Genomic DNA, 11,936 nt, shown 5'->3' with positions numbered 1-11,936 from the left:
ATCTTCATTTAATTAATCCTTCGAACCCTCGTCGACGGAAGCTTTGTTCAACATAAACCCTCCTTCTACTATCCACTATCATCCACTATCCACCCACTATCTACTTCTCCTCCTTCCACTTCCATCGATTAGCTAAAATCCGGAACCCCATTACCTGTTCTTCCTCATTTACCTTACTCCATCTTCGCTTCGCCGCGTGCCAGATTCCTTTGCGCCCTTCCCCCGTCAATCTTTAACTTTGTCTAGTCACATTCCTCTGACCCAACCTCCATTCTCTGGACTTGGATCGCCTCTCATTCATTCATCTCCGTCCCCAATTCTGCTTTTTTAAATTACCCGGGAGGGCGGCTTGCCCCATGTCCGGCGCAATTCCTCCCCTCCCATCTGTGTTGTCGCTCTCTTGCTTGCTTCCCCCCACTTGGGCGCTTTAACCGGCCTCCCTTTCGTCATTCCCCCCTTCCGTCACATCCTCGCTTCCACTTTCTCGCGATCCTCGACCACTACCTGAGGGTACACAATGGCTCTCACAACGCCTCCTCGTGGGGTAACGCCTGGCGACCTGCTTCTCGTCGTTCGTAAGTAGCAATTTCTTGCTCCCTACCTCGGTCGCTGTGTGCGACCCCCCCCGGGCCTGTCTATCTTCATTCGGGTTGGTTTGCTAACCATTTGTGCCAGATGATTTCGATGCGCGTGGCCCTGATGAACTCACCTTGCGCCGCGGAGAGAAAATTGAGCTCGTGGAGCTGGATGATGGGTTTGGAGATGGGTGGTATCTAGGCAAGGATTTGAATTCGGGCTCAACTGGTCTTTTCCCAGGAGGTATGAAACTGGAGCGCTTATAATCCGCACGACCGCATGTGACTGACTGGAAACTTCGGTTTCTGTTCCAGTTTACACCACTACTGCCCCGAGGATTCTCACCAGACAGCGGCTAGATGCCGATGGCATGACCGCACTGGCCTCAGAGGCCGGGACGGATTCCGAATCGAGCCAGTTGGAAGCCACAGACTCCTTCTCATTTCCCCAGAGCGGCGAATCCACCCCGCATGTTTCTCGCCATACCAGTGCCTCGGACCTGCGGGCTCCAGAATTGCAAGGGGGTCCCGTCGCCCCAGCGCTTTCTCCGAAACAGCAGAACCGCTCCAGTTCCTCTCCTCTACCAACTTCCACTATGAGCATCGATATCCAACAGTCAATCCGACAGACCATGGACGGCCACCATGCCAATGGCCAGGACAGCCCCGTCATGAACGAGACGCTTAGCGTGATCGACGAGCACATCACCGATCTGAGCACGCCGCGCCATAGTGTGGCTGGTCAGGAATCCAAGCACATGAACGACTCGGCCAGCGAGTACAGTAGCCACTTCGAGCACCGGATGTCTTATATCAATGGGCACGAAACCGATGAGGAAGAAGAGAACCAGCCGCGTGAAGAGCAGGTCCGGCAGTGGACGCCTGCAGAAACGGCCAAGCAGTTGCGGCAATGGGGTATTGAGGACAAGCACTGCGGCATCTTTGAGGATCAGGAGATCACGGGCGATGTGTTACTGGACATGAACCAGGACTTTATCTTCATGAAGGAGTTTGATTTTGGCGTCATGGGGCGGCGTTTGAAGACCTGGCACAAAATCCGAGCATTCCAGGACGAAATCAAGGGTGTCAACTCCTCGTCTCAACACCACCCTCGCGGATCAGTGGCTGCTGTTCCCGCTCCTCCAGAGGAACGGACACTCAGTCGCGCCAGCCATACCGGCCCGCTCCTGCCCAGGATCCCGACGCTGCGAGGGTCGAGCGGCACTCAGCACCCCCGCCTGATCAGCAGCAGTATGCAGAGCAACACCAGCTCGCCGATCACACCGCAGACACCCAACTACGTGAGCCATTCTCGCCGACCGTCGGCTGCTTCCATCCGCGAAATCAACCACTCCCGACGCCACTCGTCCATCGACACGACGAACCGGTACTCGGGTGCTCTGGAAGGGTCGCCAGGCATCGGCAAGCGCAGTTCGTTCGATCGCGGCTGGACTTTGGCCAGCGGCGCTCAGCGGCTGCCTCCTCGCCCTGGAACTGCAGCCGGCACGTCTCATCCGCAGGACATGGGTTTCTTTTCCCAGTTGAGTCACCGCCCCTCCAACTCGAACGGGTCTGATCCAGCTGTTTCCGTCACCGACGAATTGGACCGGGGCTACTTCTCGGGGCCCGAGGGAGACATGCGCAAGAACCGGCGCCTACAGAAACGTCAATCTGCTGCGGGCAGTGCGGACTCTCGGGCATCCAACATGACGAATGACCAGCTCCGCGTTGGCAAGCGCCATTCGCGCATCGGCAGCATGGACTCGATTCGAGAGTCTGTCAAGCAGATGAACCCTCCGGCCAAATCGCACACCAGCCCGGTGCCCAAGGGCCGTCTCCGCAGTCTGAGCACTCGCATCGTTGACCGCCGAGGACAGCAGTCAGCACCCGCTTCCGCAGTGGAGGATCGACCCAGCGGTGCATTAGGCTTGTTTGGCCCGCTGTTTGGCAAGTCCGACAGCGACTCCTCGCGCTCGTCCGGGGTACCCTTGCCTCAGCTCAAGGGTGCGGGACCGAAATTCCGGCGTGCCATGGGAATTCGTGCTTCGTCTGACGTGGCGCCGAAGGGAATTGATACGTCGACGCCGCCGCCGGCCTCTCCCGTTCGGGACAACGATCCGTCGGCGCGGACCGGGTCGACCACCCCTTCGACGTCCAAGAGCTCGGAGCGACACAGCACCGATGGGTCAAACAAGACCGCCGAGGGTGGCCTGTGGCCTCGATCCCGGCCGTCCGTCAAGGCGAATGTCAAGTCGAAGAAAGACACGAGCGCGTACATCCGCGGGCTGGAGAAGAAGTCCCCACAGGAGCAGATGGTGGGATGCGATTACTTTGGGTGGATGAAGAAGCGGTCTTCCAACCTGATGACGACGTGGAAACCCCGTCTTTTTGTCCTGCGGGGGCGGCGTCTGTCGTACTACTATTCGGAACAGGACACGGAGGAGCGTGGCTTAATTGACATAACTGCTCATCGAGTGTTGCGCGCAGACAATGATCCCATTGTGGCCCTTCATGCCACCATCACGGGATCGACTGCATCGCCGACCCCGGCCAGTCAATTGAGCCAGGGGGATGGAGCTTCGTCCGATAAGGCTGCAGCAGAGGCCCTTCGGGCGACCAAGGGAGCTGGTGAAGGACCGTTCTTCTTCAAGCTAGTTCCTCCAAAGTCAGGCACATCACGGACTGTGCAGTTTACTAAGCCAGCGATACATTACTTCCAAGTGGACAACGTGCAGGAGGGTCGACTGTGGATGGCGGCGTTGATGAAGGCGACGATTGAGCGGGACATGGCGCTGCCGGTGGAGACAACGAACAAGCAGCGTACGATCAGTCTCAAAGAGGCGCGGCTGATGAACCAGCGTCCTCCAGCGCTGATGACTGGATCGCCTAATACAGCGGATGTGGCTCCTCCAGAGACAGAGACGAAGGCACAGGACGGCTTGACGGATCTGGAGCAAGATCGCCAAGGGCTGTTAATCCAGGGGGTGTCCATGGATCCGGAGACAGAGCCGGTATATGTGGACGCGGAGGAACATCGATCGGCGAGTCCGGTCGCGATGGACGAAGTGTCAGTTCCTGGGTCGCAGCGGAACTCGCAGTAATTCATGGAGGATGGATTGATTGATTGATTGATTTGCTTATATGTGTGATGTATTGCTTTTTCCCGCAGCCTGGTTGGCGTTTTATGTGATATACCCCGCTTGAATGTTTTCATATGTGAATGAGTCTACCTATTTGTCTGTCTGTCTACTATGTAGGATGTAATATGGATGTGAATGTTGAATGTTGGGTCTTAATCATTATATTCTCTATTAAAGTATAAGCGACGGGGATCGGCGGGCCGCGTCACTGATCACCGCCGTTTCATCCTCGCTTCTTCTTCTACTTCTTACAATCCACACGATGATGGCTTGATTGAGTGCGTTCAACCCCGTTCACTCCTTGGTTTATTTCTATTCTATTCTATGCTTTCTTTCTTTCTTTAATTCCTATTCCAGTCACTCTTTTTTCTCCATCGATGCGGCTCTCCCCATGTCCCTCCTCCGCCTTCTCCTCCGCCACGCGCTGGCCATCCTCCTCCCGCTGGCCCTGACCAGCACTGTCTATCTCTATCTTTACCCCGTCTTCCATGGCTGCGCATTCCCTCTGCCAGAGGAATCTACCTCCACTCATCTCTCGATTCCACACCTCTCTCCATCCTTCCTCTCCACCCTCCGCCACCACCTCTCTCCCTCGCCTCATTCATCTGCGACCTCTCCCATCTTCCGCCTCCTCGTTCTCGCCGACCCCCAACTAGAAGGCGACACCTCCCTCCCCAAACCCCACGATCAACTCCCCGCCAAACTCTCCAACTACTACGCCGACCTGTCCTCTACACTCCGCACAAAACCTCCATCCGCCACCCTCTACACCCTCCGCTCCGTCCTCCGCTCCCTCGTCTCCACCGATCTTCCCCGCGCATTTCGCGCCGCGCGCAAACGCCTTGACCTTCTCGGAAATGACTACTACCTGGCGCATATCTACCGCACGATGCACTGGTGGAGTGCGCCGTCGCATGTCACCGTGCTGGGAGATCTAGTGGGGAGCCAATGGGTGAGTGACGGGGAGTTTGACGAACGTGGTCGGAGATACTGGGAACGGGTGTTCCGCGGTGGTGTGCGGGTAGATGATGAGATTACCGAGGAGATGGGGACGGAGGTGCTGGAAATTGATAGTGGGGAGTGGAAGAGGAGGGTTGTGAACGTCGTGGGGAACCACGATGTCGGATATGCGGGGGATGCGAGTCCATCGCGAATTGAAAGGTTCGAGAGGGTGTTTGGAAGGGGAGATTGGGATATCAAATTCACCTTACCATCTTCTGAAGAAGGCAAAGAGGGAGAGGAAACAGTTCCAACAATCCACCTCATCAACCTCAACAGTCTCGTCCTAGATACTCCCGCCCTGAGCCCCGAAGTCCAATCGGCCACATACGAATACCTAAACAGCCTACTAGAAGAGCGGAGCCCATCCGTCACTTCCTCTCCGCGCGGGCAAACCTTCACTCTCCTCCTAACCCACCTCCCCCTCCACAAGAAAGAAGGAATCTGCACTGACGCCCCCTTCTTCGCCTTCCACGATGACGACGACTCCAAGGGCGACGCCGCCGGCAACCCGCGCTTCTACGCCGGCGGCCTCAAAGAACAGAACCACCTAAGCCAGTACGCCAGCGCTAATGCTGTCCTCGAGGGCATTTTCGGGATGAGTGGGGACGACACCGTCCCCGGAAACGGATGGGGGAGGAAGGGCCTTATTCTCACGGGCCACGATCATACGGGCTGTGATGTGGTGCATTTTGTGAATCGCACTGTTGGTGAGGTAGATGGTGACGACAAGACCGAGGACGATGGTGACGCACCTGGCTGGGAATGGGATGCCCTGCGCTATCAGCACGGCATCACAAGAGAAGGGGACCTGGGCGTCCCCGCCATCCGGGAAGTGACTATGCGCTCCATGATGGGAGAATACGGAGGCTACGCCGGACTCCTATCGGTGTGGTTCACCGGTACGGAATGGAAGTACGAGATCCAGATGTGCGCAGCAGGCGTGCAACATCTTTGGTGGGCGGTGCATGTCGTCGATGTGATTACTTTGGGCTTGGTGGTACTGTATATCGGATCGAGTATCATTGGAGCTGGTACTGGTGTCTCTGCTGGAAAGGATACCACCAGAGCGGATAAGAAGATCAAAAAGCAATAACTTACACACATACTAGTTATAATAACACTGAATCTATATAGATCATCCGATCAATGAATTCATATCATAAAGACATCCGTACATCTACAATTACATCATTATTCAAATAGGGGAGAAAAAGGTGGACAGGTTTAAATTTTTTATGAATCCTTTTCATTTTTAGAATGTTCTTAGGTCATACTAAAAAAAAAAAAAACCGGTACCACCCCCTTTGTTCTAGAAGCCCTTGGTATCGCTTTTTTTTTTCTTGCTCCAAATTCCAGGTTTAACACATTTTACATGACAACACCGGAGTTGGAGGCAATACGCTAGATATCCAATTAGCATGTTTTTCCCACTAGTTGATATACTAGTGATGAAGAATAAGGGTGACTTACAGGCCAAAGCTCAGCAGCCTCCTTACCAACGGGACCGGTGATAGCGGAACCCTTCATCTCACCCTTGGCGTTGACGATCTAGATTGGAATCATTAGTATCCATATGCCACAATCCTTCACCACATGGCGGAAATATGGGACAAGGGTACGTACAACACCAGCGTTGTCCTCGAAGTAGAGGTAGATACCGTCGGGGCGTCTCCAGGGCTTGCTCTGACGGACAACAACAGCGGGCATGACCTTCTTACGGAGCTCAGGCTTTCCCTTCTTGACGGTGGCCATGACCATGTCACCGACACCGGCAGCGGGGAGACGGTTCAGGCGAGCACCGATACCCTTGACGGAGATGATGTACAGGTTGCGAGCACCGGAGTTGTCGCAGCAGTTCATGACGGCGCCGCTGTAAGGCAGAAATTAGCTGTGTTCATTCTTCTTTCATTTGTGTTCGAGTCCGTTGTGTAGGTTTTATATCATGGCGTTGAGAGAGTGGGATATCGAGTGGGGTTATTGTGTGTGTATTGTTCGAGTTTCGAATCAAAAGATTGTTGTCGAGGTTGAATGATTGATTTTATATCGAATCGCATATTTCTCTCGAAGATGGGGGTGTGTGTATTGATTGGAACGGAAAGAAATTTTGGAGTTGACATACCAAGGCAGACCGAGGGTCATCTTGAGCTTGTTGCCGGAGGCACCACCGCGTCTGTTGTAGATATTGTGTTAGCTTTAACATGGCCCTTGTATGTCGTGTATATCAGATCCCCAATCTCCATATATGTATTCCAGCTCTTTCCCGGACTTTCATTCATTCATTTATTCCGCCTCTTTTAATGTCGTATGTGTCGCATATCGAACATGATCCGACCGTGTAATTTCGAGTCGAAATCTCCAGGCAGCACTTCATCCTATACCTATCTCGTCTCATCTCATCTCATTCCCGCAGCTTTTCAATATCTCCGGTCCGGATTTCTTCCTCTCTCTCTCTCTCTGTCTCTCTTTCCCACACATCTCCCAGCAACGAAAAAGAATAACTCACCCTCTCGCAGACATCTTGGCTGTGTATCTAGGGTTGTCGGATTAAAACTGGGCGACAAGGGAAGGGGGACGGACGGACGGTCGAAACGGGGGTGTCGTCGGATTCAGAGACTTGGTCGCGGGTTTCGATTTGCTTCTCGCTTAGTGTGCGTCGTGGGTAAAATCTTGGCAGTGCTCTCCCATTGGTTGGTTTATGCGGATAGAGGGTTGCCCTAGAGCTAGTCTCGATGCAGTTAGGGTGTATTAGTCATATATGAGTCAGGATGTCTAGACTAACTAGTTATCTTTGATAACCAGCTCTTGTACTTCTTATCTGGGGTGACAGTTGTAGTAGTTTTCTCAATATGGAATACAATGGTAAATACACGTTATTGAATCTGCTCTAAAAATACTAGGCATTCATGCTCTCAAATATGTAATAATAATATGGTAAGAAATCAATTCGTTCCCAAACACCATCCGCCCGTGCCTTTGCGCCAGTCGTTCGTTTGTTCCCATCTTGCTCGCTCAGCTTCACTCCTCGGTCTTGCTTGCTTCCTCAGTCTTCTCGGCTTCTGTTGCTCCTGCGGCTTCCGCGCTGGGCTCCTTTGATTTAGCCTCACCCGACTCGTCCTTACCTGCCTCTGGTGTCTTGTCCTTGGCCTCACTCGGCTCACTGGCCTCCGCAGGCTTGGTCTCCGCCTCTGCCGTATCGGCTGCCTCAATTGTCTCTTTCGCAGGTGACTCTTCTTTTGCGGCAGGTGTCTCTTCCGTAGCGGGCTTGTCAGCTGCAGGGGCCTCCTCGCTGGGCTTCTTCTCTTCTTCTTCAGCCGCGCCTTCAGGGGCAGCTTCGGGTTTCTCGGTTTCCGGTGCGGCCTCGCCCGCATCTACCATCGCGGTGTCTTCGTCCTGGGGCTTGGGAGACGGTTGGCGGGAGTTCGGCGCCGATGCCGCTGTTGTTTCTGGTCCATCCACTGCCATCTCTGTCTGCTCTGTCGCAGAGGCCTCATCTGCTCGGGACGGCGCATCGGCCGCAGAGGGGGTGGCTTGCGCCTCAGTCTCCGGCTCCGGAGCCTCGGTCATCTTCGCATCAGCAGTCGTGTCCATGTCATCGTCAGGAAGGGACGACGCGTCCTGTGGCGTGGCCATGCCGCTCTCCAGCCCCGAATCGTTCACATCGAGATTCCGATAGTTGACCTGGTTTCTCCGCTTAAGCGCATTGGGTTGCCGCCGGACTCCGTTGGCCCCAGCCAGCTCCTCGTCGTCACTGTCGCTAAGCTCTCCGGGCTTCTCAATGTACTGATCGAAGCGCCGCTTGGTGAAGCGCTTGTCCTTGTTCTCGTCCTCGTCTAGATCGTCCAAGATGGCATCTGCCTCATCGTCCATGCCCTCTACGAGAGGCTCTCGAGGCACCTCGGTCATCTGCACGGAAGGCGCAAAGGCGGTCCGCTTAAGGTTTTCCACAACTTGCGTGCGGATCTTGTCGAGGTACTCCTTCGTGTTGGCATTGTCCATGTTGGACGGACGTACATCCAGCTCGTAGTCAGGTGCGAAGTACTAAGTCTGTTAGCTGTGTATAGTCATCACCTAGAAACAAGAACCTACCTCGTAGTAATCGTTGTATGGAAGCTCTGCCCCAAGGGTGTCACCAACGAGAATACCGGTTTCGAAGGCCCAAGTACGTGCCACATTTCGCATCGTATAACCACCTCCGCCAAGAATCATGGTGGGCAGGTTAAAGCTCTTCACAAAGTTCACACAGTTCGCGTGGCCCCGCATACTGAGGTTGAAGCATCCGAGACGGTCGCCCGAAAGACTGTCGCCACCACACTGCAAGACCACAGCTTCGGGTCGGTACCATTCCATAACGCTCTTAATAACGGGCTCAAAGATGCTCTTGTAGGAGATGTCATCAATGCCATCGCGGAGAGGGAAGTTGACGGCATAGTGCTTGCCCTGACCCACTCCGATATCGCGCAGCTCGCCCGTACCTGGGAAGTACTCGCCGTACTTGTGGAAGGACACCGTCATCACACGGTCGGTCGTGTAGAATGCCTCCTCAACACCATCTCCGTGGTGGACATCGATATCAACGTAAAGCACGCGCTGCTTGAATCGCAGCAGCTCCAGGATACCCAAAACGATGTCTGTGTTGCGTCAGCGAAGGCTCAGCATAGCGTATCGCGAAACTTACCATTTACATAACAGAATCCACTTGCTTCACTTTTCTTCGCGTGGTGAAGACCACCGGCCCAGTTAACGGCAATGTCGCACTTGTTGCGGTTGAGCCGGGCGGCACCCTCCATACTACCACCCGCGCTGATACCGCAAAACTCGAAGAGCCCATCGAAGACGGGACAATCGTCTCCGACATTGTACTTGCTCTGCTCCTTCGCGAAGGAGTCCATGTTGTCCGGTGTAACCTTCGAAAGGAAATCGATGTACTCATCCGTGTGGAACTGGGTCATTTCGTATTTCGAGGCCGGCTTCGCCCGCTGTAGACTGCGTCAGCGCTACTTTCAACAGACGTTGCAGAGATCCTGTAACAGAGCCAATAATAATCATCCTTAATTACTCACGTATATCTCCATCTTCTTATAAAGGCCATAGTTCATGACCAAACTGTGAGCCATCCTTATGCGATGAGGCTTCATCGGGTGTCCCGAGACATAGGCATAGTTTCCCACATCGGAATCGTAGAAATAGGCGACTTTCTTATTGCGATCCGCCGACCCATTGGTAATGGGGTCCAGAGGTGCGAGTGAGTTACTCATGTCGAAGGTCACTGTGCGAAGCACACGGCGATTCCTCACTCAGACCAATGCGTAGGAATGTCGCTTGAGCGCGGTGAATTCTCGGGGGGGTGTATGAGAGCGTCAGATGGAGAGAAAACAGGCAGATGACACTCAGATAGACAAGAAATATAATGAATAGGACAGATAATGTGCCCTATACGTGAGTCAGTCGAATAACTCTCACAGAGTGGCACTAATGGAGTACATTCGCAATGGCCGGGGGCGGACAATAAGTGATGGGGACCGAAAGGAAGCGAAGGGAGACGCAAAGGCGGAACCCCAAGCTGCTCCACCGCCTTCGTCAGGCTTCTTGGGAAGCTCGACCGTCACTACTTACACACGCCCCAGTTGCGCCTCCATCACCACCTGCTTCCCATCTTCAGCTTTTGTCTAACCTCGCTTACTGTTCCATCGGAACCGGCTCGAGCATCCCCTTTGCCTATACAACATCTGAGCTTTTCCAATCACCGAATTTGCTCTGATATCCCCACTCAACCTTCCGATTGGAGCTTCCGCGTAGGAAGTCATCCTGGTCTCATCTACATAACTAACACTCAACCAACCCCCCCGTCTCCACTATGGATCGTTTGCATCGCATGCTCCAAGCAGCCCAGGGTATGGGCGTTGGAGGGAATAATGGAGTGAGTAACACTTAGGCGAGCAGCGGACATGGCACTCGTATCTCCAGAGCGTTTGGGGCTATGGGCTAATGCAGGTACAGGATATCCCCAACCTCATCGATAACTCCGAAACCGTCCACATCTCATCGCTCGCTCTGCTGAAGATGCTAAGACACGGTCGGGCTGGTGTGCCCATGGAAGTCATGGGTCTGATGCTGGGAGAGTTTGTGGACGAGTACACAGTTAGGGTAGTTGACGTTTTCGCCATGCCTCAAAGTGGTACTGGTGTCAGTGTCGAAGCCGTGGACCCTGTTTTCCAAACGAAGATGATGGACATGCTGAGGCAAACTGGACGGTAAGCTCCAAAAGTATCTCACGAACTACCCGGCTTATCCTAACGCATCATGCTATAGACCAGAGACCGTTGTTGGCTGGTACCACTCGCATCCTGGTTTCGGCTGCTGGCTTTCGTCCGTCGATATCAACACTCAGCAATCCTTTGAACAGCTCACTCCCCGCGCCGTTGCCGTGGTCGTCGACCCCATCCAGTCCGTCAAGGGCAAGGTCGTCATTGATGCCTTCCGTCTCATCCAACCACAGACCGTCGTCATGGGCCAGGAGCCCCGCCAAACAACATCCAACTTGGGTCATCTGAACAAACCGTCCATTCAGGCCCTCATCCACGGTCTCAACCGCCACTACTACAGCATTGCCATCGACTACCGCAAGACCGGTCTCGAGGAGAACATGCTGATGAACTTGCACAAGCACGTCTGGACGGAGGCGCTGCAGATGAAGGACTTCCATGAGGAGGGCGAGCACAATGTTGAGCGCATGAAGCAGCTCGTCAGCCTCGCCGAGGGCTACGAGAAGCGCGTCAAGGAGGAGACCACGCTCACCAAGGACCAGCTTAAGACGAGATACGTCGGCAAGGTCGACCCCAAGAAGCGTAAGTTTCTCGCTTGCACGTTGTGTTATTTTGTTACTGATTGGATTATCTGCAGACATCGAAGATGTGAGCCAGCAGTTGATTGAGGACAACATCGTAGCCGTCTCGCGGCAGATGATTGACAAGGAGGCCTCGGTGGCACGGCAATCAAACGGCAAGGAGAATGGCACCGGCATGGAGGTTGATGAGGAACTATAGAGCAACCATACCGTAACATATATTTCCTAATGCCATTTCAGACTCCCTGAATTCAGGTTTCATGTACAGGACGGTCATCTGGTCTTGGCAGACACATCAATGAATGACGTTATATGTATCAACCCGGTATATAATCACCAGTAGTGACAACACCAAGTGATTTGAACCAAATAACA

General features: G+C 53.9%; 5 protein-coding genes across 5 annotated transcripts; 3 read left to right on the top strand and 2 right to left on the bottom strand.

The window, feature by feature from the left end:
* Positions 1-263: 263 nt before the first annotated feature.
* On the top strand, positions 264-3,864 carry BO83DRAFT_200040 (putative polarized growth protein (Boi2)). Its single transcript, XM_025526632.1, has 3 exons — positions 264-575; positions 676-819; positions 891-3,864. Exons 1-3 carry the CDS (start codon positions 518-520, stop codon positions 3,674-3,676), a joined length of 2,988 nt encoding a protein of 995 aa, XP_025391125.1. The 5' UTR covers positions 264-517; the 3' UTR covers positions 3,677-3,864.
* A 119-nt stretch (positions 3,865-3,983) lies between these two features.
* On the top strand, positions 3,984-5,830 carry BO83DRAFT_375923 (uncharacterized protein). Its single transcript, XM_025530582.1, has one exon. The coding sequence runs from the start codon at positions 4,107-4,109 to the stop codon at positions 5,808-5,810; it is 1,704 nt and encodes a 567-aa protein (XP_025391124.1). The 5' UTR covers positions 3,984-4,106; the 3' UTR covers positions 5,811-5,830.
* Positions 5,831-5,984: 154 nt separating this feature from the next.
* BO83DRAFT_375921 (60S ribosomal protein uL14) lies at positions 5,985-7,320 on the bottom strand. The gene is made up of 5 exons (XM_025530581.1): positions 7,221-7,320; positions 6,837-6,887; positions 6,341-6,587; positions 6,188-6,265; positions 5,985-6,118 (listed from the first exon to the last, which is right to left on the bottom strand). The coding sequence occupies exons 1-5, from the start codon at positions 7,232-7,234 to the stop codon at positions 6,086-6,088; spliced, it is 423 nt and encodes a 140-aa protein (XP_025391123.1). The 5' UTR covers positions 7,235-7,320; the 3' UTR covers positions 5,985-6,085.
* A 266-nt stretch (positions 7,321-7,586) lies between these two features.
* Positions 7,587-10,213, bottom strand: rpdA (histone deacetylase RPD3). The gene is made up of 4 exons (XM_025530580.1): positions 9,778-10,213; positions 9,393-9,693; positions 8,804-9,345; positions 7,587-8,755 (listed from the first exon to the last, which is right to left on the bottom strand). The coding sequence occupies exons 1-4, from the start codon at positions 9,970-9,972 to the stop codon at positions 7,733-7,735; spliced, it is 2,061 nt and encodes a 686-aa protein (XP_025391122.1). The 5' UTR covers positions 9,973-10,213; the 3' UTR covers positions 7,587-7,732.
* Positions 10,214-10,331: 118 nt separating this feature from the next.
* On the top strand, positions 10,332-11,896 carry BO83DRAFT_332268 (proteasome regulatory particle lid subunit RPN11). Its single transcript, XM_025528294.1, has 4 exons — positions 10,332-10,634; positions 10,715-10,968; positions 11,027-11,562; positions 11,618-11,896. The coding sequence occupies exons 1-4, from the start codon at positions 10,572-10,574 to the stop codon at positions 11,758-11,760; spliced, it is 996 nt and encodes a 331-aa protein (XP_025391121.1). The 5' UTR covers positions 10,332-10,571; the 3' UTR covers positions 11,761-11,896.
* The last annotated feature ends 40 nt before the right edge of the window (positions 11,897-11,936 follow it).

This window comes from Aspergillus eucalypticola, assembly GCF_003184535.1.
Source record: "Aspergillus eucalypticola CBS 122712 chromosome Unknown BO83scaffold_5, whole genome shotgun sequence".
Lineage (NCBI taxonomy): Eukaryota > Fungi > Ascomycota > Eurotiomycetes > Eurotiales > Aspergillaceae > Aspergillus > Aspergillus eucalypticola.
This window is presented reverse-complemented; position numbering and strand designations above follow the sequence as displayed.

Bases quoted from the DNA above. Each gene is read 5' to 3' on its own strand.
- rpdA (XM_025530580.1), bottom strand. From the start codon at position 9,972: ATGAGTAACTCACTCGCACCTCTGGACCCCATTACCAATGGGTCGGCG. The intron at 9,346-9,392 runs GTAAGTTTCGCG...GACGCAACACAG, and splicing joins TGGATTCTGTTATGTAAATG to ACATCGTTTTGGGTATCCTG. The intron at 8,756-8,803 runs GTAGGTTCTTGT...TAACAGACTTAG, and splicing joins CATACAACGATTACTACGAG to TACTTCGCACCTGACTACGA.
- BO83DRAFT_200040 (XM_025526632.1), top strand. From the start codon at position 518: ATGGCTCTCACAACGCCTCCTCGTGGGGTAACGCCTGGCGACCTGCTT. The intron at 576-675 runs GTAAGTAGCAAT...CATTTGTGCCAG, and splicing joins CGACCTGCTTCTCGTCGTTC to ATGATTTCGATGCGCGTGGC. The intron at 820-890 runs GTATGAAACTGG...TTTCTGTTCCAG, and splicing joins AACTGGTCTTTTCCCAGGAG to TTTACACCACTACTGCCCCG.
- BO83DRAFT_375921 (XM_025530581.1), bottom strand. The intron at 6,266-6,340 runs GTACGTACCCTT...ATTCCAATCTAG, and splicing joins TCGAGGACAACGCTGGTGTT to ATCGTCAACGCCAAGGGTGA. The intron at 6,119-6,187 runs GTAAGTCACCCT...TTGGATATCTAG, and splicing joins AGGCTGCTGAGCTTTGGCCT to CGTATTGCCTCCAACTCCGG.
- BO83DRAFT_332268 (XM_025528294.1), top strand. From the start codon at position 10,572: ATGGATCGTTTGCATCGCATGCTCCAAGCAGCCCAGGGTATGGGCGTT. The intron at 10,635-10,714 runs GTGAGTAACACT...ATGCAGGTACAG, and splicing joins GCGTTGGAGGGAATAATGGA to GATATCCCCAACCTCATCGA. The intron at 10,969-11,026 runs GTAAGCTCCAAA...ATCATGCTATAG, and splicing joins ATGCTGAGGCAAACTGGACG to ACCAGAGACCGTTGTTGGCT.
- BO83DRAFT_375923 (XM_025530582.1), top strand. From the start codon at position 4,107: ATGTCCCTCCTCCGCCTTCTCCTCCGCCACGCGCTGGCCATCCTCCTC.